This window comes from Podarcis melisellensis (genome assembly GCF_964234715.1).
Source record: "Podarcis melisellensis genome assembly, chromosome: 1".
Lineage (NCBI taxonomy): Eukaryota > Metazoa > Chordata > Lepidosauria > Squamata > Lacertidae > Podarcis > Podarcis melisellensis.
The window spans coordinates 129781334-129802702 of NC_138528.1; the positions used below are offsets into that span (position 1 = coordinate 129781334).

General features: G+C 43.8%; 1 protein-coding gene across 1 annotated transcript in view; it reads right to left on the minus strand.

Moving 5' to 3' along the window:
- Nucleotides 1–4558: 4558 nt before the first annotated feature.
- The window catches only part of COL6A3 (collagen type VI alpha 3 chain), a 110360-nt gene continuing 93549 nt past the window's right edge, over nt 4559–21369 (minus strand). Inside the window, exons 41-45 of the mRNA XM_081899488.1 lie at nt 21084–21167; nt 15965–16135; nt 15799–15849; nt 6520–6690; nt 4559–5360 (exon numbers count right to left, since the gene is read on the minus strand). Coding sequence (XP_081755614.1) covers nt 5320–5360; nt 6520–6690; nt 15799–15849; nt 15965–16135; nt 21084–21167 — 518 coding nt within the window. The 3' untranslated portion in view covers nt 4559–5319. The remainder of the gene's footprint in view (nt 5361–6519; nt 6691–15798; nt 15850–15964; nt 16136–21083; nt 21168–21369) is intronic.

Consider the following 21369-nt stretch of genomic DNA (forward strand, 5'->3'; position numbering starts at 1 on the left):
AGGATGAGACAAGCTCGCAGCCTAAAACGTTGAGGTAAGGAAGGCTAAATAATGGTGCATGATGCTGTCAGCTTAGAGCTAAATGTATGAAGCTTGACATTTGTGTTACATATTAATATTTTTTAAATAACAAAAAATGATTTGTGTGTGTGTCAGTCACTATCCAGAATACTGGAAGGCAAGGCTCAGTTTGCTTCTTTACTGGGCAACTGGGTGGAGTGTGGCTGCACGTTTTTCTTTCCCCCCAAGTAGCAAGATGAGAGACTTAGGGCACTGTCGTCATCAACAGGAAAACTGAACATTTGGGAAAGGGTCCTTATACCTTGGAAGGAGCAGGCCCACACAGCTCCCCTGAAGCAACAGGTTTGAGGGGGGCACTTGGCAGCATGGCCATTGGTGGCTCCTTCCAATCTCCATGAACCTTGGGGGGGGGCTGACTTGCTGGCAAGCAGTGGTGGCGCACGGCAGCAACACTCCAACGCATGGCCTGTGGCTTGGCGTGGACGCCATTTCTATTTCCCACAATGCTATGGCAGGGGTGCTCCAGGACAGTGTAGGAAATGAACATTTTGGTGGCGCCAAGCCACACTGGGGTTAATCCAGGCCATTTTGTTTCTCTGATGCTGGTTTAAATCAGACCTGAGTGATGTTTTCCGATTCAGTGTTACACTACGTCACACGGGGAAGACTGAAGCCAAGGGAGAAACCTTGTGCTCTTCTAGACATCTCCAAGTAAGGACAAAGTCGGTCTCTGTGCAGGATACACTTTTAAATTCTCCCCTTCAACAGTTAAATTCCTTTGTTATCCTATATTTTATGTGCTTGAAAGGTCTCTTGCTAATGTGGTTTTTGCAACATGTGAAACGTTTTGGATGAGCATAATCCCACTGCTCTTGTCCAAGAGCTTTTATGAAAAACAGATACAAAAGCTGCGTGAGTTACAAGCCTTTGTATCATCCCTCGGGGTGGAGATTCTGTTCTCCACAAAGACTCCCATTGCATCTTAAAGACTACAGTGGTACCTCGGGTTACAGACGCTTCAGGTTACAGACGCTTCAGGTTACAGATTCCGCTAATCCAGAAATAGTACTTCGGGTTAAGAACTTTGCTTCAGGATGAGAACAGAAATCATGCTCCGGCGGCACGGCAGCATCAGGAGGCCCCATTAGCTAAAGTGGTGCTTCAGGTTAAGAACAGTTTCAGGTTAAGAACGGACCTCCAGAACGAATTAAGATCTTAACCCGAAGTACCACTGCATTCTAATTAAATTTTAGATCCATGAAGTCCACTTTCTCTGATGCATTAGAATGGGTTAGATTTGTGTGGGAACCACAAGTGGCAAGAGTGTTGCTGCACTCAAGTGAGTCCTGCTTGTGGGCTTCTCATGGGCATCTGGTTGGTCATGGTGAGAACAGAATGCTGGACTTGTGATAGGTATTTTATGGTCTTAGATATATGGTAATGTTCATAAGTGTACCAACCAAGCACGTACAGTGGTGCCCCGCAAGACGAATGCCTCGCAAGACAAAAAACTCGCTAGACGAAAGAGTTTTCCGTTTTTGAGGTGCTTCGCAAGACGAATTTCTCTATGGGCTTGCTTTGCAAGATGAAAACGTCTTGCGAGTTCTTGCGAGTTCTTCCCCCCCCCCTTTTACTAAGCCGCTAAGCCGCTAATAGCCGCTAAGCCGCTAATAGCGCTAATCCGCTAAGCCGCTAGTGGCCGTGCTTCGCAAGACAAAAAAAACTCTAGACGAAGAGACTCGCGGAACGAATTGTTTTCATCTTGCGAGGCACCACTGTACATAGATCAGTACAGGAAGACTGACCTGGAACCATTTTGATTCCTAAACTGCGCAAATTTTTTCTCTGCAAGGTCAAAGTGGGAAACCTCCCATCGTCTCTTTCCTCACAAATCCTGTCTTAAGGGCACATTTAAGATATGAATAGGGTGTGAGCCTGTGACCTGGCCCAGGAACTAAGTATTCATCACTACAAAAGACTAGCCAGGCTCCCCAGGCAATCCAATCAAGTAACCTGCCAGACAGGAGATAAACAACGACAGGAGAAAAACAACATTAAAATTTCTGTTTTAGACTGCCTTTTCTGTGATGTAGGTATGATGTATCTGAGGGGTGGTCTTAGGTTACACCCCTTCTGTGATGTATGTATGATGTGTCTGGGGGTGGTCTTGATCTCCAGGGTGGCAATTTCAAAAGTCTTTATAAGGTCTTGCATGCCATTTTTCTGGGCCCCTCCTCTCTCCTGCGGGTGAGGGCAGCACTCTGTTGCAACAGATCAAAAAAGATCAGGCTTACTAGCTGCTTTGCTTCTCAATATTCTCTGGTTGGCCTCTGTTATTCTCTCCTACCAATTGGGAACCTGTGTAAGGACTCTATATGGGCTCTTGGACACCCCATAAGGGAAAAGGGCAATTTTTGTTTACAACAGACTAAAGAAGAGCCAAAGGCTCTACTTAAGTTTCTTTTCTTTGCATGGTGTATGAAGTATGTGACTAAATATATCAGCTGGGTCATTGTGCTGTTGTCATGGGCCTGTGGGGAGGAAGAGTGGGCTTCAGGCAAGGCATGCTTCCTCTCCTCTTCTACTTCCTGTACATTTGTCTCCCTCTCCGCACTGCCAAAGTCCCGCTGAATGGTCCACCCTCACACTGTGCCTGTTCCCAGCCTCCCTGCTCCTTTTCCTGGCATTGACATCAGAAGTGTGTGTGGGGAAAGAAGCCCCACTTCCTCTCCCTCCCCTGATTAATATGAGTAATATGAGGGGTGGGCGAGAAATGCATGAAGGAAAAGGAGATGCACATATTGAGCAGCAGTGCAGAGGAGAAAGACACAAGCCAAGCAGAAATCATGAGCGGCGCAATATTCGCAAGGCCACTTCGTATGATTTTAGGGTGGGAATTAAAGATGGGTAATTAATACTGTTCTAAAGATGCATTTCTTTTCACATTTATTTGCTCAGTTCTGCTGGCCCAAGGCAAGCAACAACACATTTTCCTTACTTGGCTTTGTATGGAAAACATCCCTGTCATTTAAAGCATCACCAGTATCTCTCCTGAAAAGTGAAGTTTATGTAAGATTCAAGCCAGTACAGCTCTAGAAAACTGTAGGAATCTTCTTTTGCAACACCAGGAGGTGATGCAGGGTTGATGCAGAGCAACTTTTCCGATCAAGTGCAATCCAGATGTTGCTGGACTCAGACATCCTTCATCCACGACCCACATTCAGGAATGATGGGAGGTCACAGAGCTGGACAGGATCATCTCATCTCCTGCAATGAAGGAATATGCAGCTGTCCCATACAGGGATCAAACCTGCAACCTCAGTGTTGTAAGGAGGGGTGTGTGAATCTGAATTTATGATATGGTTTATCTCTGTAGATCATGGCTGAAGTATAAGATTGACACAACTCTTAATATGACATGAGACCCTCCATGATTAGCTTTGGTGACTATGGGACCAGCCAGATCCCAGCCCCCTGCTGAAAGGCATTTGGGCCATACCCTGAGTTCACCCACATCTGACCTGAAAGATTAACCCATGCAAATTTAGTTTTCTAGTACAGAATACTCAACCTCTGAATAGGATCCATCCATACAATGGTAAAAGACAAGCAAAGAAAGAGATGGCTGGTTCAGGTCATTGCTCACTATCACAAGTCTTTCACCGTTTGTTAAACAAACAGGAACAGGATGACCAAAGATGGGCAAGGTGAGAATTGGGCAGGAAATTCCAGAAGTACCTATAGAAATTTTGAGAATCACTCATTTCTCAGCCCCCCTCCCCTATCCACTGGCAACCTTGGCAAAGTGTATAAAAAAGTTAGATGCAAAGGTTCCTTAGCTCTCACAGCTCCAACAGCACAGCACTTAACCCACTTAGCTCCCTAGGACTGCATGTCTGCTTCACTTTAAGGACAGACATACTTCCCCCCCTCCCCATTTCTGGTTGATGCTCCTGCTTCTGTAAGGTAAAGGGACCCCTGACCATTAGGTCCAGTCATGACCGACTCTGGGGCTGGGGCTCTCATCTCGCTTTATTGGCCGAGGGAGCCGGCGTACAGTTCTGGGTCATGTGGCCAGCATAACTAAGTCGCTTCTGGCGAACCAGAGCAGCGCACGGAAACGCTGTTTACCTTCCTGCCGGAGTGGTACCTATTGATCTACTTGCACTCTGACGTGCTTTCGAACTGCTGGGTTGGCAGGAGCAGGGACCAAGCAATGGGAGCTCACCCCGTCACGGGGATTCGAACCACGGACCTTCTGATTGGCAAGCCCAAGAGGCTCAGTGGTTTAACCCACAGCACCACCCGAGTCCCAAAACCTGCTTCGGTAGGCTTTGAGAATAGTTAGGGGATCTTTTGTTCTTGAATCAAAGTGTGCATGTATTGTAATTTGCAGCGGAGGTTCAGGATCAGAGCTTTCCTTCTCCTAGATGGGCTACCTTCCCAGGTGGACGAGCCCCATCTGCTCTTCATCTTTGTAGTATGTTGCTTTTATTGAATAATAAGAGAAAACACAAAACACTATCAAACTCAAAAATTCTCAAAACCACAATTAAACTTTATTTAAAAGTTCTTTTGTATAGATTTCCTAAAAACAAAATCATAATAAAAATAAAATTCCCACCCCCTGCCAAAAAATACTTTTTTTCAATAGAACACACAACATTGAGGATTGCCAAAAAAAAAAAAAAACATTCTACACCATGTTTTAAAAATTCTTTAACTCAGTCGTTGGTCCCAGCAGTGCATCTGTACTAAGAAATTCGCATTTTTTTCTTTGATCACATATGCATGAAAAAGAATCAGTATAATCCAGCAAGAGTAAAACAGAATGAAAAGTTGGACTGCTTGTGTTTCAGAACTGGCTACTCCTTCTGCATAAGGCTTTCAATCTAAAGTTATGCTCAGTTATGGAAACGAAAGAAGCAAGTACATAACAGCTGCAGTGATTTTCTTCCCACATTATTTTCTAGTCTTTACCTTGCCTAAAACAGGCAGGATACTGGGATCCAAAGGAAACTGTAATTTGTTCAAACATCTAAGATCTGTGGTGGGTAAATATTACATAATGTTGAAATTATAGAGTATATCCCAGACATATTTAGCATTCAGTCCATGAACAGTTTAGCACCATATTGATAAAGTTGTGTAGCAAAACACTTTTTTGAAGCTTTGCTTCGAACGTAAAGCAGAAATAACACAGTGCAAGGTAGTCTATACCCTTAGCTTTTATGGGGTATATTGGCAATGGCTGACTCCTGGTTCTCTTAGAGGTATGTGTTGATGTTTCGCCGTGATTTAAGTCCCTATTGTTGTTACAACACCAGGATTGACAGGAGCTGAAAAAGCAAGAATAGCTTATTATGATTTCACATCACAAAAAGACCAAAGTTTCAATGAGAAAATGAGAGCAGATAATGAAAAATAAACTTCAGCATCCTGGTGGACCACCTACTACTCTCTGGTTGTGGGGACCTTAGAAAGCGATCATTAAAAAAATGGAGTAGGCAAGAGTGAAGCCAGCCTAACCCTTGTAGAATGTGAAGAAGGGATGGCAGAGAAATATGCCAAACTCAAATTCTAAAGGAGACTCATCTAATTTGACCCAGGCAGATCATGACCGGGACCACTTTATTAGTCCACTTCAGAATCCGCAGTTGAGCAGATTCATTTATGAGGTGGGCTGCCTGTTCTTCTAAAAATGTTTTTTTTTTTAATCAACTTTTCAAAGTAAACACTGGGGGCAGTTATGCTTTCCCCATACAATTCTCTCTGATAGCAATAGAATGTTATCCAGTCCCACTGTTCTGATGGCTATTGCATTCCTAGCATGTTGCTCTTGGAGTCCTGTGGCTGAGCTCCTGCTCCAGGATGTGGGAGGCTGCGGAACCTACTCTAAACTGCCCCCAAAGTGCTGCTTCTTTTTTTAAGGTGTGAGTTTCCAGGCAGATTTTAATAGATACTTCATTTTAAAATCTGCCTGGATACAGGACAGGGCGGATTTAGTGCCATCTCCATTTGGTACTGGATCCGTCCATTCCCAGGTTAGCCCAATTAGGACATACAGTGGCCTGCAAGAAAGCAGAAGCCAGCAAATAATGATTTCATCCTCCTTCCTTTACCATATTTGAATGATGCTCTACTGCTTTTTCCTTTATAGCTTTTCCTGGGGCTATGTCATCAGTTTTTAAAATAAACCATGGAAACAAAGTTATACTCAGTAGGCACATTTATATCTGTACAGTCGTTGTTGTTTTGGTTTGGCATAGCAGGCAAACAATCCTAACTAGAAATAGTTGTGCTACTGTTTATAATATGTCAGTGCAACTTCAATGGGATCTGTCGATGAAAGTCAACATGGCAGCACCAGGCTAGGGTGAGAATTTGACCCAATTGTTTAGGTGCTCTTCTAGTGTCAACAGTTTAATGGAAGATCCCCATTCGTTGCTTACTCTTTTCAAATAAAGGCAAGTGGCAAAAGTAGAGGTCATTCCTTACCTGAAATGCAGACTTTTTCACAGTCTTTCTGTGTGTCAAATCTGTTTTCATTTCCACCACAGCCACCATACCAGAATCTAGCACAACTTTTGGTTTTTAGATCAAAATACCACTTGAGGATAAAGTTCCTGCAGGTCCCTTCCTCTTTTTGCAATTGACAGATATCTGTAGCTGGAAATCAGTAGACAAATAAATAATCAATGTATTGGCCAGTCCATGCTTCCTGTGAGTATCTTCTACTTTGCGTGTTCACAGATACTCAGCAGAACAAGAAGATGAAGCATCCCCTCTGCTGATGTGCATGCTGAAGGGACAGGGACAAACATGGGACATGGGAACTTTTATCCATCTCCAATATGTATGGCATGCAAGATGAAGCGACAACAAAAGACCATGTCGGCAACAAAGAGATGACCAAGAACCCCTATCTGCCACAGGAACAAGGAATGCACAAGTAATGGGATGCCTGGAACACAACTGGTTTAGGAAGAGGGGATCATGTCTTCCGATACTGCACCACTGACCTAGCTTTAAATGATGATACAATATATTGAGAACCTCTTGTTAGAAGGGAGCAAGGGGAGAAAGGATCCAAACTATTCCAAAGTCCTGCTTTTCGGGCAGTCTTACAACGTAAGTGTGCACACACTGAACTTCCAGGTGAATGAGGTTTATTAATTATTTATCTGATAACATTTGAAGAAGAAGAAGAAGAAGAAGAAGAAGAAGAAGAAGAAGAAGAAGAAGAAGAAGAAGAAGAAGAAGAAGAAGAGGAAGAAGAAGAATAGTAGTAGTAGTAGTAGTAGTTTGGATTTGATATCCCGCTTTATCACTACCCGAAGGAGTCTCTAAGCGGCTAACTATCTCCTTTCCCTTCCTCCCCCACAACAAACACTCTGTGAGGTGAGTGGGGCTGAGAGACTTCAGAGAAGTGTGACTGGCCCAAGGTCACCCAGCAGCTGCATGTGGAGGAATGGGGAAGCGAACCCGGTTCCCCAGATTACGAATCTACCGCTCTTAGCCACTATACCAGACTGGCTCTTAATACCATCTGATTGTTAAATAAGAAAAAAAAAACTCAAAGTAGTTTCCATATGTTGGGAATATAAATTGTTATTCTGCTGGGTGAACAAAAAACTGAGCCGTGTTTGGTCACAATTAATAATTAAAATAAAACACCACATTTATCCCAGCACCACATTAATGCCACCCTTATAACATGTACTGATGCCCCATTTTTACTGCCTCCCATCTTCCAGATGTTGTGGGAGGGTTGTAATGTGTGGGCCATCTGCAAGCATGGAGGCATTTGCACCTGATTATACCAGTAGCCACAACAGTGAAAGAGAATTCAGTGTTGCTAGCTCTTGTCTCTTGAACAGAATGAAAAATCTCCTTCAGTTATCATTCAGATAATGAGGAGTTAGCACATAAACACAACAGATTCAGTGTATGATTTTGGAAATGTCTGCCACAAACAGAAGCACACAGGATTTTATAGCCCAAGTCCAGAAATCTATGATAGCGAGAGACCCCATGCACCATTCCAGAGCCCCTGGAGTCTATTTTTTTCTGGACTTTTGGCTCACTGATGTCCTCTTCAGGCTCTTCAGGGGGGGGGGTGTCTCCTCATGAGCCACAAGGACTTTCAAGCTCTCGCCTGCCATTTCAGGTGAGAATTATTTCTTTCTTTTCTGGCATATACATGGTTGTGCGCAAATCGATTGCACGTAAGTGGGGAGATGCCTGCATTACTTTCAGGTCTTGCAATGGGAACATGGTGTCCATGTCAGTAACTTATCACAGGATGAAGAGAAGGCTAGATGGACCTTTCTCTGTGATGCAATAGGTTTTTGATACGGGGTTGATTTCGAACAAGACCTCTTCCCCATAAAACCCTAGAGGGGACATGTCCTACATGACATTGCTTTCATCTCAATTATGCACATTTAAATAAGCTCAAAAGCCCAACGTAAACTGGATCCCAGGTGAGCAAGAATAACTGAATGGTGCAAACGTCTCCTTTCAACTATACTATCTGACCTGTACCTGCACAGTGAGAGAGCACTCCAGGAACCCAAAGGCCAGCCAGGAGCTGCCTTGATTTTCTCACACGACATGCATGGTGGTGGAGCGTCTGGTTTAAATGAGACACTGACCATGGCTCAATGCCACATGTGTCACATTTCAGTAGGGTGTATTAATGAATATGATGCATCTCTGATTTACCCTGAACACTGTAAAGGAAGGGAAGAAAATAGTCCCTAGAGAGATATCCAGCTCAAAGGTCAACACAGCCAGAACTACCACGGACCAACTCTATAGATCACACTCCTGCAGTGATTCCCTCAAGTCAGCTGCCTGAGGAAAGAGGCTTGTGGCAAGAAGAGATCTGCCTGCTTGGCCTGGACAGGGACAGCTGCCCTGCTCCCAAGTTTGATCTGAGGGGAGGGCTTGCCAGGAGCCCATCTTCTCTGAGGAAGCCAGAATCTGCATAGGTATACCTGTGGGTTGTAGGTCCCTCCAAGTAAAGCCAATGAATCTAATGGATCTAAATTTGTCCAATGCCCATTTATTCCATAGGAGCTACACTGGATACAGCCCTGTGTAACAGTGTTCTAATAACTGGTGCCTGATGTTGCTTTCCCCTCCTAATCCACCCATTTCCCCTTGTGCATCATGTCTTTTGCACTGTCAGCTTAAGGGCATGGACTGCCTTCCTGCAGATGTTGGTAAGCCAGATGCAGAGAGAGCCCTTTGGATGAGAAGATCATATGCTTTGAATGAATGAATGAATGAATGAATGACATCTTCTGAGAATTCTGCCTTGGGATCTACAAGGAACCAGGAATGGCGTGCACTTGTTTCTCATCCACCTCTCTCCCTCTCTCTCTCTCTCTCTCTCTCTCTCTCTCTCTCTCTCTCTCTCTCACACACACACACACACACACACACACACACACACACACACACAGCTATCCAGTAAAGTGATGGAAGGATGGAGTGAAATCAGATATTCTAAATGAAGCAATTTTTCCACAGATTGGAAACATACTTTTAGGCAACAGATTCACCATGTGTTTATATACTTTAAAACAGTTGCATCATGTTAATAAATGCTTTCCAGAGCTTGAACTGACATTTAGAAAGTATGGTCCTGATATGAAAATAGACAAAATGTACTTCCTGCACATTTGATGCATGAAATGTGTGCAGTCCAGCAGTGGGTGTGGTGTTTGTGTTGACCAAAGTGACAAGCATCTGCCAATTGTGGGCTTATTCTCCCTGGGATGAAATATTGACCCGAGTACCAAGTCCCTGGGTGAAAACATACTGTAGTTTGTGTGGAATTTTGGCATGTGTCTCTTCTAAAATGCAGGAAGCAACTGCTAGAAAAAGAGCAGGCCATTGCTACTGAATCTAATCTGGTCCAACTGTGCTCATCAAATTCAGAGAAGTCCAGTATAAAAGAAGTCAAATTTACCTGTCATCCCATCATGTTCATATTGCATCCTTCCCCTCCCCATTTCATGAGCTTCTTGAGATGCTTTTGACGCTTGATCAAGTATTAGTTTTCTCGAGGAACTTAGGAAACTGTCAGAGCATCTATTGTCTGATGGTGATTCTGGAACAGCCACTGAGTTGCAATCCATCCCTATTTTGCATCTTTAAAATTCTGGATTGCTCAGTGATGATAAAACTAGTTTCATTCTCTTTACTTTGTTCTTTATAGTGAACGAATAATTGACTTAGCCAAGTATTAAATCCAGAAGAACCTACTGCTCTTAATGAAGCAAAATTTCACTGGCACTATGGGAGTTTTACTTGGGAATCCTTGGGATTCCATTGGGACCCACTTCCATGGGAGATGCTTGAACACTTCTCTCCACAGACAAACTAAAGAATCTGCATCTATTGATCCCATACCTTCCTGCTTCAGGGCAAAACTTTGCCTTGTGTTGTTTTCTATTTTCTCATGTAAGTCATGGTTTCTGAACTCTGGTCTGTTCTGAGGGATGATCTCTGACCACACAAAGGTGCCTCAGACCCATGGACCCTCCTGTCTTGACTTGCCGGGTCTCTCCAGGCTTCCTCACACAGCTCTTTCCCCTGCCTGAGTGCTGGGTGCACAGGGGCTGAACCTGCATGCAAAGCAGGGGCTCTGACCCGGAGGCAATTTTTCCCTTTGTCTTTTTGCTTTATTTCTCCCCCCCGGTTTCTTTTCAATACATATAAGAAAAGGTAAAGGACCCCTGACAGTTAAGTCCAGTTGCAGACGACTCTGGGGTTGCGGCGCTCATCTCGCTTTACGGGCCGAGGGAGCTGGCGTTTGTCCACAGAGTTTTTCTGGGTCATGTGGCCAGCATGACTAAGCCGCTTCTGGTGAAACCAGAGCAGCGCATGGAAACACCGTTTACCTTCCTGCCAGAGTGGTACCTATTTATCTACTTGCACTTCGTGCTTTCACACTGCTAGGTTGGCAGGAGCAGGGACCGAGCAACGAGAGCTCACCCCGTCGCGGGGATTCAAACCACCGGCCTTCTGATCAGCAAGTCCTATGCTCTGTGGTTTAGACCCGCGTTCAGTACATATACTTTCCTCAGTCCAGTTAACTTCTGGTTTCTTTTTCTCATACCTGCTCTTGCTACCTTTTTTGCTCTGCTTTCCAATTTCCTTCTGGATAATTTCCTCCGTAACTTCTTCTTGTGCACTTTCTGTCCTGTAAATGTCGAGACCAGTTATTTTACTATAGGTTGGGGAGCCTAGGAGTGCGGCTGAAAATGGAGTGCAATTCAGCTGAGCACTGAGTGGAGTCAGTGTGCAGGGAACAATTTATATTTGTCAGAAAAAGGACTCAATGGAGTCTTTACAAAATGTTCTTGGTGTGTTCAGCCCTTCAGCTGGCTAGAAAACCTTGGTTTACGCTTCTCAGTGTGTTTCAATGCTCTAATTGCCACACTTAAAAAAATTTTTTGGCACCAAGTAATGACTTGTTTGCATTTCCAACACTTCGGCTGCAATCTCATGAGAGAGGGTCCAATAAGCCCAAAGACTATGCAGGAGCTGGTCTAAAATTCTTGCCCTGATTCCATCCCTGTCCCCAACTGTCAGTTTCAAATGGAAGGGATTTTTTTTAAAAAGTCATAAAATGGACCTGAGTGTTCCTGTACTGTCACATCTGCCCTACCTCCTTTGGACTGCAGCGTTAGTGAATTACAGCGTACCTTGGTTCTCAAACACCTTGGTACTCAAACAACTTGGAACCCAAACACTGCAAACCCGGAAGTTTGCAAACTTTTTTCAGAAGCCGAATGTGCTCCATTTTGAGTGTTACACTTGAGTGCCACATTTCCGTTTTGAGTGTTATGCTTAGGTCTGTCTATTTTTGCTATTTATTTTGCATTTTTGTGGCTTTTTTTGTTTTTGTGACTGTGTGGAACCCAGTTCAGCTACTGATTGATTATGACTGCAGTACATTGCTTATTGCTTTCACTTTACAGATCAATGGTCTTGTTAGATAGTAAAATTCATGATAAAATGCTGTTTTAGGGGTTGTCTCTAAAAGTCTGGAAAGGATGAATCCATTTTGCATTACTTTCTATGGGAAAGCATGTCTTGGTTCTGGAATGCTTTGGTTTTGGAATGGACTTCCGGAATGGATTAAGTTTGAGAACCAAGGTACCACTGTAATTTGCTGCTGATACATTAGACTCCTCTGCTGTTTTAGCTGCTCCTACCATTAAAAATAGTTTTTATGGCTTAGTATTTTGTTTTGTATGACTTTATGTATTTTTTACTCCACCCTGGGATCCACTGACATGAAGGGTGGGCTACAAATAGGATTAATAAATAAGAAACCAAAATTAAAGTTGGCTCAGAACCAGTGTTCTTTATCCAAAGCATTCAACAGGGCTTGAAGTCAAGAGCCAAAAAGTAAAATTAGCATCTTGTAAGATGATCCAAACCGTTGAAATCTAGATCTCTGTAACATAGATGCTGCTGCTCTCATTTCAAAACAAACTCTTAACTAATGCTGGGGAAACCTATGGCGTAAAAACCAAAGGAATACCTATTGAGATTGTTCAATAAACTCAGGAACCAAGCTATGTGTTTTTAGAGGCTATGGGCAAGGGAAGGTGGACTCAAGAGGCTTCAGCAACAGACCCTGCTCCTTCCCATGCTGTCTCTGCCTTGGTGCCTTCGGAAGACCTTTCTTCTGCCCCTTGTTACTGCTGCTATGCTTGCTCAATAGTCAACTACTCAGCTCTTTCTTTCACCTGCAATCCATCACAAAATTTATTTCAGAAAATTCCAGGATTTCTATTATGTGATATGTGGAAGGGCTTATGCACACTTTGATTTCTTTCACTTTTTCCCAGCATGGGCCACAATTTAAAGCTCCATGTCCCAACACCCTTTCCCATCCTCTGGAGCTTTAGTTGTGGAAACCTGTTCTTTAAAGCTCAATTGGAGCAAACATCAATGGAAACCTGAACTGACATTTGTTCTGATTCAGCTTTAAAGAGCGGCTTTTGTGGAGGGTGGAGGGAGTGGCACACACTCAGAAACCAAGCATTAAAGTATGAACCTCTGCCTGGAAAGAGCAGGGCAACAGCTAAGTGTGGCCAAGCCCCAACTGAGAGCCCCTCTGCCTTCCCAACAGAAGTGGAAGGGGTGCAATGGATGAGTTAGGAATCTGAAGCTGATGGTCGAGGGGGGGGGGGACCGCTGCTTATGGCTCAGCTTCAGCACTCCTTGGGATGGGAGAAAGCCTCACCCTCTGGCTGGTACTGGGTCATGTCAGTAGCACATGCGGGGCCAGGCAAGAGAGCGATGGGGGAAGAGTCCTTTTAACCAGTCCTCTTCTTCAGGAATAAAAAAAAGGGGGGTAACCTGATGGTGCAGCTCAATTCAGCGCTGTCTCACCACCATTGCAGCCTGCCCAACAGGATATGCCACCCCAAGATATTGCCACACTTTTCAAATATTTGAACAGGAAGGAAGCATTGAGCACTATATTTGCTGAGAATTGGCCAAGGAGCCATGGGTAAAAATGACAAGATAGATGTTGGTTAACTGATGAATGTAAAAGAGGCACAGCAACGAAACAGAGTCAGGCTATAAATCTTTACACACTTAGCTGGGAAAAATCTTACTCTTCCGTCTGCATGCATAGGATTGGCTGGAAAGAGGGCTGTAGAAGCCTTTTCGTTGGAGATTTCTGAGAAATCACAGAGAGGCATCTCTTATGGGATACTCTAGGGATGTGCATGTTGCCTTTGTGCGTGGAAGAATAGTCTACACCCAGCAAAATATGATGTGGCGCTTTGGGGTTTTCTTTGAGTCTGGTGTTCCCAATCTGAAGCCTGCCTAACACCCATTCATGCCATACCCTCCAGGGTTTCTCACGGTGGTCTCAGCAGTGCTCAAAGGAGACCACTGGAGCAGAAGGCCATGATGAAAAGGACGTGGACACGTTGTTTGTACAAAAGTAGAAACACACAAGTGACTATGTTAGTAATACTGAGGACAATACAGCATGAGTGGTGAAGTTTACATGCTCACCAGAGAAAGGGACATATTCTTATTTTAAATTCTGGTTCTTGTGTCTCCTGCAGGGGGGGAGGTGTCTCACCTTCCAGGTCAGCACCACCTCCTGGTGAGGAGCTGGGGTCAATTTCTGACTCTACCAAGGGGAGGGGCTCCCTGACTCCCCAAACCTGAACTGGAAAAGAAGATGTCCCTTGACTCCTATGACATGACTCAACATGGAAATAAAAATATTTATCTAACGGCAAAGCACAAAAATGCATGTGGATAAACACAAAAGAGGCGGACAAGGACAAGAGTGAGACTCAAACCAAAATGCTCTCAAGGTGAGAAGTCAAGTAGCCTTCCCTCTGGACACACTTGAAAAATGAAAATTGACAGTAAGGAAATTTGTCTCTCTCATACCCAGTGGCATCTCCTTGGGTGGATCTGACAGAAACACCCATGCATTGCGAAATTAGGGCAAGCGGCAGAACGGCTTAGGCAAGTATTAAGATCTTCAAGAGAGAGACTCCTCTGCCTGACAGGGGCTTCAGACAGGATTACAAATTCCTCCTTAGGGAGGCCAGTCCAGCTCCACTTCTGATGGTCCTTCTGCCAACAGGCCAAGAAGGCCCAGAAGGGTTCCAGCTGAATGATTTGTTGGCTCTCTGCTCTATTGCACTGTTATATTTTGCCCATTTTTAGTTTTCAGGGAGCTGCTATTTTTTATTTCTGATCTTTTTCATTCCTTTTAAAAAACAATAATACTCTGTTTCATTGTGTTTTGTGGTCTTAATGCTGTCAGTTGCAAAGGGCATCAGGTATGGTTAAGGTGGGCACAAATCACAATACTAGAGCATGTTTTTGAAAAGCATGGCTGAAAAGGCCACTCGGTTTGGCGTCCTCTTTGCTGCCTTTCCCCCTCCCTTAGAGGATGCAGACCGGCAAGTGTCTAAGCAAGATGACTTGGAAGCGCCTTCCTAGTTCTTGAAGCCCCTTGGTTGTGGGCCAATTCTCCCCACCTGGTGCCCTCCAGATGTTGTTGGAATCCCTGCAGACCCAGCTGGCACGGCCAATAGTCAAGGTGGTGGCTGTCCAACAACATCTGGAAGGCAACACGCTGCATAAGGCTGGTCTAGGCCCTGAGATCCAAAGAGGCTGGATGTGACAGAGTCTTCTTCTGCTCCCTTTTGTTTTAGTTTTTATCCTTCATCTCTCTGAAAACTGCTTACAGCTCCCCTTCCAGAAACAGATCTTGAAGCTGAAGGAGGAGACCAACCATGACTAGATTCCTAGGTCCACAATCCAGGTGCAAAGCCAAAGGTTCTGATGGGCCAGCATACTAGAGGTGCTCAGCTGAGCGCAAAATCTCACCACACCCACAGGATGGGTGGCTAGCAGAGATAGGGGAAGGGGCTTCCCTCATTCCATCCTGTTAGAGAAGCCCCTCTCCTGGTGGAGTCAAAGCTGGCGCTGCCCACCAGACGATGAGGCGGCTCCGTCCCAGTTAATGAGACTGCCCTCTGGATGCAGGAGACAGAAGAAAGTGCAATGTATTTACACCAGCATAGCTTTTCCAGGTCAGATGGGAGGCATGCAGACGGAGATGGAGAAGTATGGGGCATTGACAGCAAGGCAGGAAAGCAGCAAGAGGCGCATGGGTTACATTGGGCAAAGCATCCCAAAGATGCATCCAGTATAATGACACATAACTAAACGCATAATCCTCTCCATTCCTGATTTTACCTGATAAGGGACTTTTCTCAAGGACAGGCAGCTGCATGACTCTTTCATCTGCTGTAGAGAAAAAGTGTGTGGAATTTGTTTTTAAACTTTTATCCCCTTCCGCTCTGAAACGTTGCTTGACAATGTTTAAAAGTGCAAAATGGGTTAACCCTCTGTGGGTACTTACATGGCTTCAAGCATCTGCTAATGCAGTCAGCTTCTGTCTCAAATCTATTGGCGTTACCGCCACACCCACCATACCAAACCTGGGTGCAGATCTTGTTTTTGAAGTCAAAGAACCACTTAACCTGATACTCCTTGCACTGCGTGCCCATGTCAAGGTCCAGCAAGCAAGGATCTGTCAAATTTGAATTTCAAAATGTGCAAATGTTAAATGATTCTGAAAAGGTTAAAAGCTGCAAAAAGGCACAGGAAGCAAGAGGGGGTGGGGGAGAAGCTGTTTTCAACAGCACAAATGAAAGGGAGCTTGATCTGAACTATTATCCATCTCCTAATGCCTTCCTTTACAGAAACAACCTGGGAAATAATAATGTTGTGCCCATTCCTAGTAAAATCACAAACATGCCAAGCAGCCAGTGCATGCAGCTCAATGTTTTATTCTGCTTTAATTTTATTTTCTGGCATGGATTTGCTGTAAAAGCTGATAGGCTCGTACATGCCTACGCAAGTCTTTAGCCACATCCAGTGCAGTGTAGTAGTCAGAGGCATCAAAAAAGCATAGTGCAGAAATGCAAGAATGGTGCAATGGTCAAATGTTACAATCCAAGTGACGTCCATGGGTGGTTCCCCAAATCACAAAGACAACGTTGTTCCAAGTTGGCCGCCCATGAGCACCTGTATCCCAGGTGCAGACCATGGCTACAATAAATATGGTTTTTCCCATCGGCTAAGGGGTACACATAACTGAGAAACTTGGCTTCCCATTCAGCCTCTAGCCTGCTTCCCACCCAGCTGATATATACGTCCTCAGTCCAGGTGCAGTGAGGTGAGTTGGCTATCTGGAGGCAAAATCCTCACCTTGAGGGAGCTGGCATGCTTGAAGCTTGGAAGTCTAAGACAGGGAAGTGGGTTCTTAAGCAGCTTCTGGAGCCAGCAGACACACCAGCTTTGCCTGTCAGCTAGTGGACACAGCACCACTGACCAGTTGAGGATAGATTCACACATTAGGAAGGAACGTATTTCCTGCTATAACCGTGCTTTCTTTTGAGACAGAATCAAACCCTGGAGTATATTCCAACCTCCATGACTACCTTCTCCAGCTTGGGGCATCTAATGCTGCCAGGCTCTCCTTGGCACATGACAAAATGGGAAGCGAAGAGCCGGGAGACGAAGGAGGCTTTGAGCCAGGCTGGGGCCGTTTGGACAAGGGCACTTATGAGCACGGGGAGAAAGGGTAAAGTTGGGCACTTCAGCAGGGGCCAATATATTATAGGCCACCATTTGGGCTTGAGGTTTTTCATTCCATGAACCTCATCGCCTTTACTGTGAATCATGGCTTCCCTTCCCTCTCCCCTTATGCTCTCCTGTGCTAAACTTGAGACTGAAAACTCCTTGGAGTGGAAATCTGCTCTCTTTTGTTTGTTGCCAACCACTATACCACTCAGAGTGGCTGGCGTACATCATTATTATTATTATTATTATTATTATTATTATTATTGTGGCTTGCTGGCATGATTACTGCTGTTTATGCTCATTCGTGGGCCATCTCTTTTTAACTCTGCACACCCATGTTGCTCTTATCTTTAAGCTCAGACAATATTCTGCTGTATATGCTGGTGACCAGCCTGGGAGCCTCCTCTTAATACCACAGTAAAATACCACTATTTTAATATGTAAAAAAACAATTGCACTACCCCTGTAATGGGCACAAGGACTCAACGTATAGACCGTCTACCTTAGATACCTTGCAGTAGGTATCCATGCTCATGAGCATTTTTGTACCTGACAATAATGACAGCACTCTTGCACTATTGGTAACCGTAGGTGGAAGCATGACAGGAAGAAGAACTCTGCTATTCCATCAAATTTACACCCCAGCTGAGGAGAAGAAGAGAGCTTCGCGTGTGAAAGCAGCCTCTGAAGGAATTGATAATTCCTGATATTCTTCTGCATTATCCTTCCTATGCTTGCAGCTTTTATTATACATTTTGTGAGGTGTTACTGTGGCTCATAGACCTGTGTTAGGTGTCCTGTGGCTCTCTTACAAAAACAAAAAAGTTAATAAAAAGTTAAAACATCCAGACAAGGACAAGTGCCTTCCAAGAATCTGCTCAGTGCTCTGCTAAGTGTGTCATACAAGATGGAAATTGGTGACAAAAAAGGACCAAGTGCAGTTATACACATAAACTGAAGGTGAGCATAACATAGAATGATGCAAGTGAAGGGAGATGAAAAAACACAGAAGAGATGAATCGAGGACCACACCCTGGAGCGCTCGACTTCAACAACAGAACAAGCAACATACAACCTCAGCATCACCACAGAACATCCAGGAAACAGGCTTTCAGCAAGGTAACTTATTTGGGCCCAGCTCTCTCAAAAACAATTAAGAATTCCAGAGGTGCCTTTTTTGTTTTGTTCAGGTATATGGAACAACATATTCAACACAGGCCAGCTTGTTTGAAGACAGTTATATGCAGCACTCAATGTGCATGAGAAGAAAAGCTACTGAATTTCTTTTTACAGGTGTTCTTCATAGCAGCTTGTAGTCTTCAAAAAATTTAACACCAAGCACTCAGTTCTGAATCTAAGAAAACTGACCACGGAAATTAGGAACTTGTATAAGACAGCTGAGGCAAGAACTGCTTAATGTGCAACAGACAAAATAATGTAAATTGGACTGCCTAATCCACAGTTTCCCAAACTTAGGCCTCTAGCTGTTTTTGGACTACAGCTCCCATCATCCCTAGCTAGCAAGACCAATGGTCAGCGGTGATGGGAAATGTAATCCAAAAGCAGCTGGAGACTCAAGTTTGGGAAACCCTGGCCCAAGTTATGAACTATATGGCTTTGAATTTGAAACAATTATGTGGCACAAGTGATGTCTATTGTTACAAGTGGCCAATGCATAATGAGCTGGTGTCAACATGATAATCTCTACCATCACATTTAGAAAAACAAGCAGATTTGCCATCAATTATTTCTATCTTGCTTTTGAGAAAATAAATGTGAGTAGGCAAATGAGATTATATACCTAACATATAACAGGCAGCAAAAGTTCTAACAGATGTTTCAGTCCAATAATTATGTGAGAATTGCATTATATTATACTTATTAAAACAGAAAGATCAACAGACTATTGGCATTCACACACACAACAATTACACATTTATAAAAAAAAGTTATTCATCCACATAATTGTTAATCACTGAGTACAAGCTATGTTAATTGTTCATTAATGGTTTATAAATGATAATAAACCATTAATGCGTTGAGACAAGGCAAACAGACAAGCACAAGGACTTACAATGTGACACAAACTTTCATAATTGAATACTTTCCAGTGAGCCACAGGAAAATAAATATTTTCAATATCCCTTGGTGATTTTTTTTATTGTTGGCTCCATGATGGCCATGACATGGGAAGCTTAGCCACTGCCTGCTCAAGGAAGAGAAGCCATGGCAATCTGGTGTTTCTTTTGGATTTTTCCCAACCCTATGAGGCTTGCTTATTACTCAGTTAATTAGATGGTCAGAGTTTTGAGGGAAACTTCTTTCAAGGCATGTAGATAATGTGGGAGATCCAGCCTCAGACAACCAGCATGCTAAGCTCCAAACAATGCATGAAGAGGTTAAGAACATAGAGTAATCTGTCCTGCTCCTCTGTTCTCCCATTCCATCATGCCAACCCTCCCAGGAAGGAGGTCTAAGCTGGATGATGCTCCAGGCTTAGACTGTGTGGCTTAAGCAAGCCATCTTTGTGTTTCTATACGAATAATTTAGAAACATTTGACATTTTGGAACCTAAGTTAGACTGCTGGTTTTTTCTTGCTGCTGTATGCAAAAGCGCATGAATCTGACCTTTTTAACTTCCCAAACATTTGGTCCCTTTCTATGCTAAGGGGAAGTGGACAACTTTGGAAGTAACTTAGAACAGGGTATGTTAGAGATCTAACAGCCTATATTTCCACTCTTGGCTTTGCTGTGTGTTTTGCCATTTTAAATGTCAGCTGGAGCTGTATCACCAAAGAGTACTTGCCCCAAACCTCGATCTAGGCATCTAGGGATTTTTTTTTTAATTACCTAGTATTTTCCCTTTTATCCAAATTAGCCAGCAGATAGCTGATAACATAAAAAATACACCTTTGTTCAATACCTGTGAAAGAATGAAACCCATGATTTTGTGTGGCCTGGGATCTGGGGATCCATTCTCTGATACAGAGTGTGCTGCCCTTCTAAGGATGCAAGCCTAAACATGTCTACTCAGAAGTAAGTGTCACTGAATTCAGTGGGCCATACTTGTAAGCTGACAAGACTAGGGTTGCACTATTAAGCATTAAGTCGTGCAATGCTGGAGGAGGGGCTAATGGGACACAAGTCCCCTCAGAAGACTTTCAGCACAGTGCTGGGATGAAATGAACTGTGCACATTGAAACTGCTGGCATTTCTTCCTGGGTGATTTTTCTAGGGATGCAGACAGTGCGTTTCAGTCACTAGTATGACAGAAACTATGGATATTCAAATCGCAGGTATTTTCCTCTCAAGCGACTACTCCATCAGCAGGGTCCCCTTTTCTTTGTGTTTTCAGTGCAATGTTCAAAGCGGCAGAGCCACATTCATTTGAAGGCCATGCATCTCGCAACTAAAGAAATGCCCATGTCATTGCTTTCCATATTACACTGAATCAGTCGAGGACCCTGTTGGCTTTTCTTTGAACATCTGAAACACCTGCTGAACGTACTGCATTTCTGCAAAGCTCACTTCCCCCCTCCTCTTTACAAAATTAATACGTTCTACCTTCTTGGCTTGGTTGGTGGAGCATCACTGAGCATCAGTTATAATGACACTACTTGTTGGCTCTCCCTGGCATATGATTATGAATGCCGGGTGCTCCATATGTTAATGGACTCCCTTTAATTTAAATCTTTGCCTCTTATTTGGGAACATCAAGGTGCTTTGAAACATTATGTGCATCCTCTTTTATGTGCATTCTCTTTACAGAAATTATTTGTCCTTATTTCAGAAAACACGCCACCTAAGTGCCCCTTACTTTAAAAGAAAAATCTGTCAGGGAGCCCAGCTGAAAACGGGACACCACTTTGATACCTCAGGAGCCCTGGACTCACCTGTTTCCGGTCCTTCCAATGGGTCAGTGTTCACCATCAGATTGGCTACAGCTGCTGCAGGTAGCTTGGGCAATGGCATACTCTCTGCAAAGGGAAAGCAAAGAAATTGCGGGGTGTGAGGGGTGGAGTACCTCATAGTAACCTCCTAAGCAACACCTTGTGTACATTTTCATTTATATCAAAGTCACCCACAGAAATCTCTAGCTGGGAACTAGAGGTGTCATCTTTTTAATGGAGGAAGAAGAGATCTCTTTTTACAAACCACTGAATTAAGCTTGGTAAATAA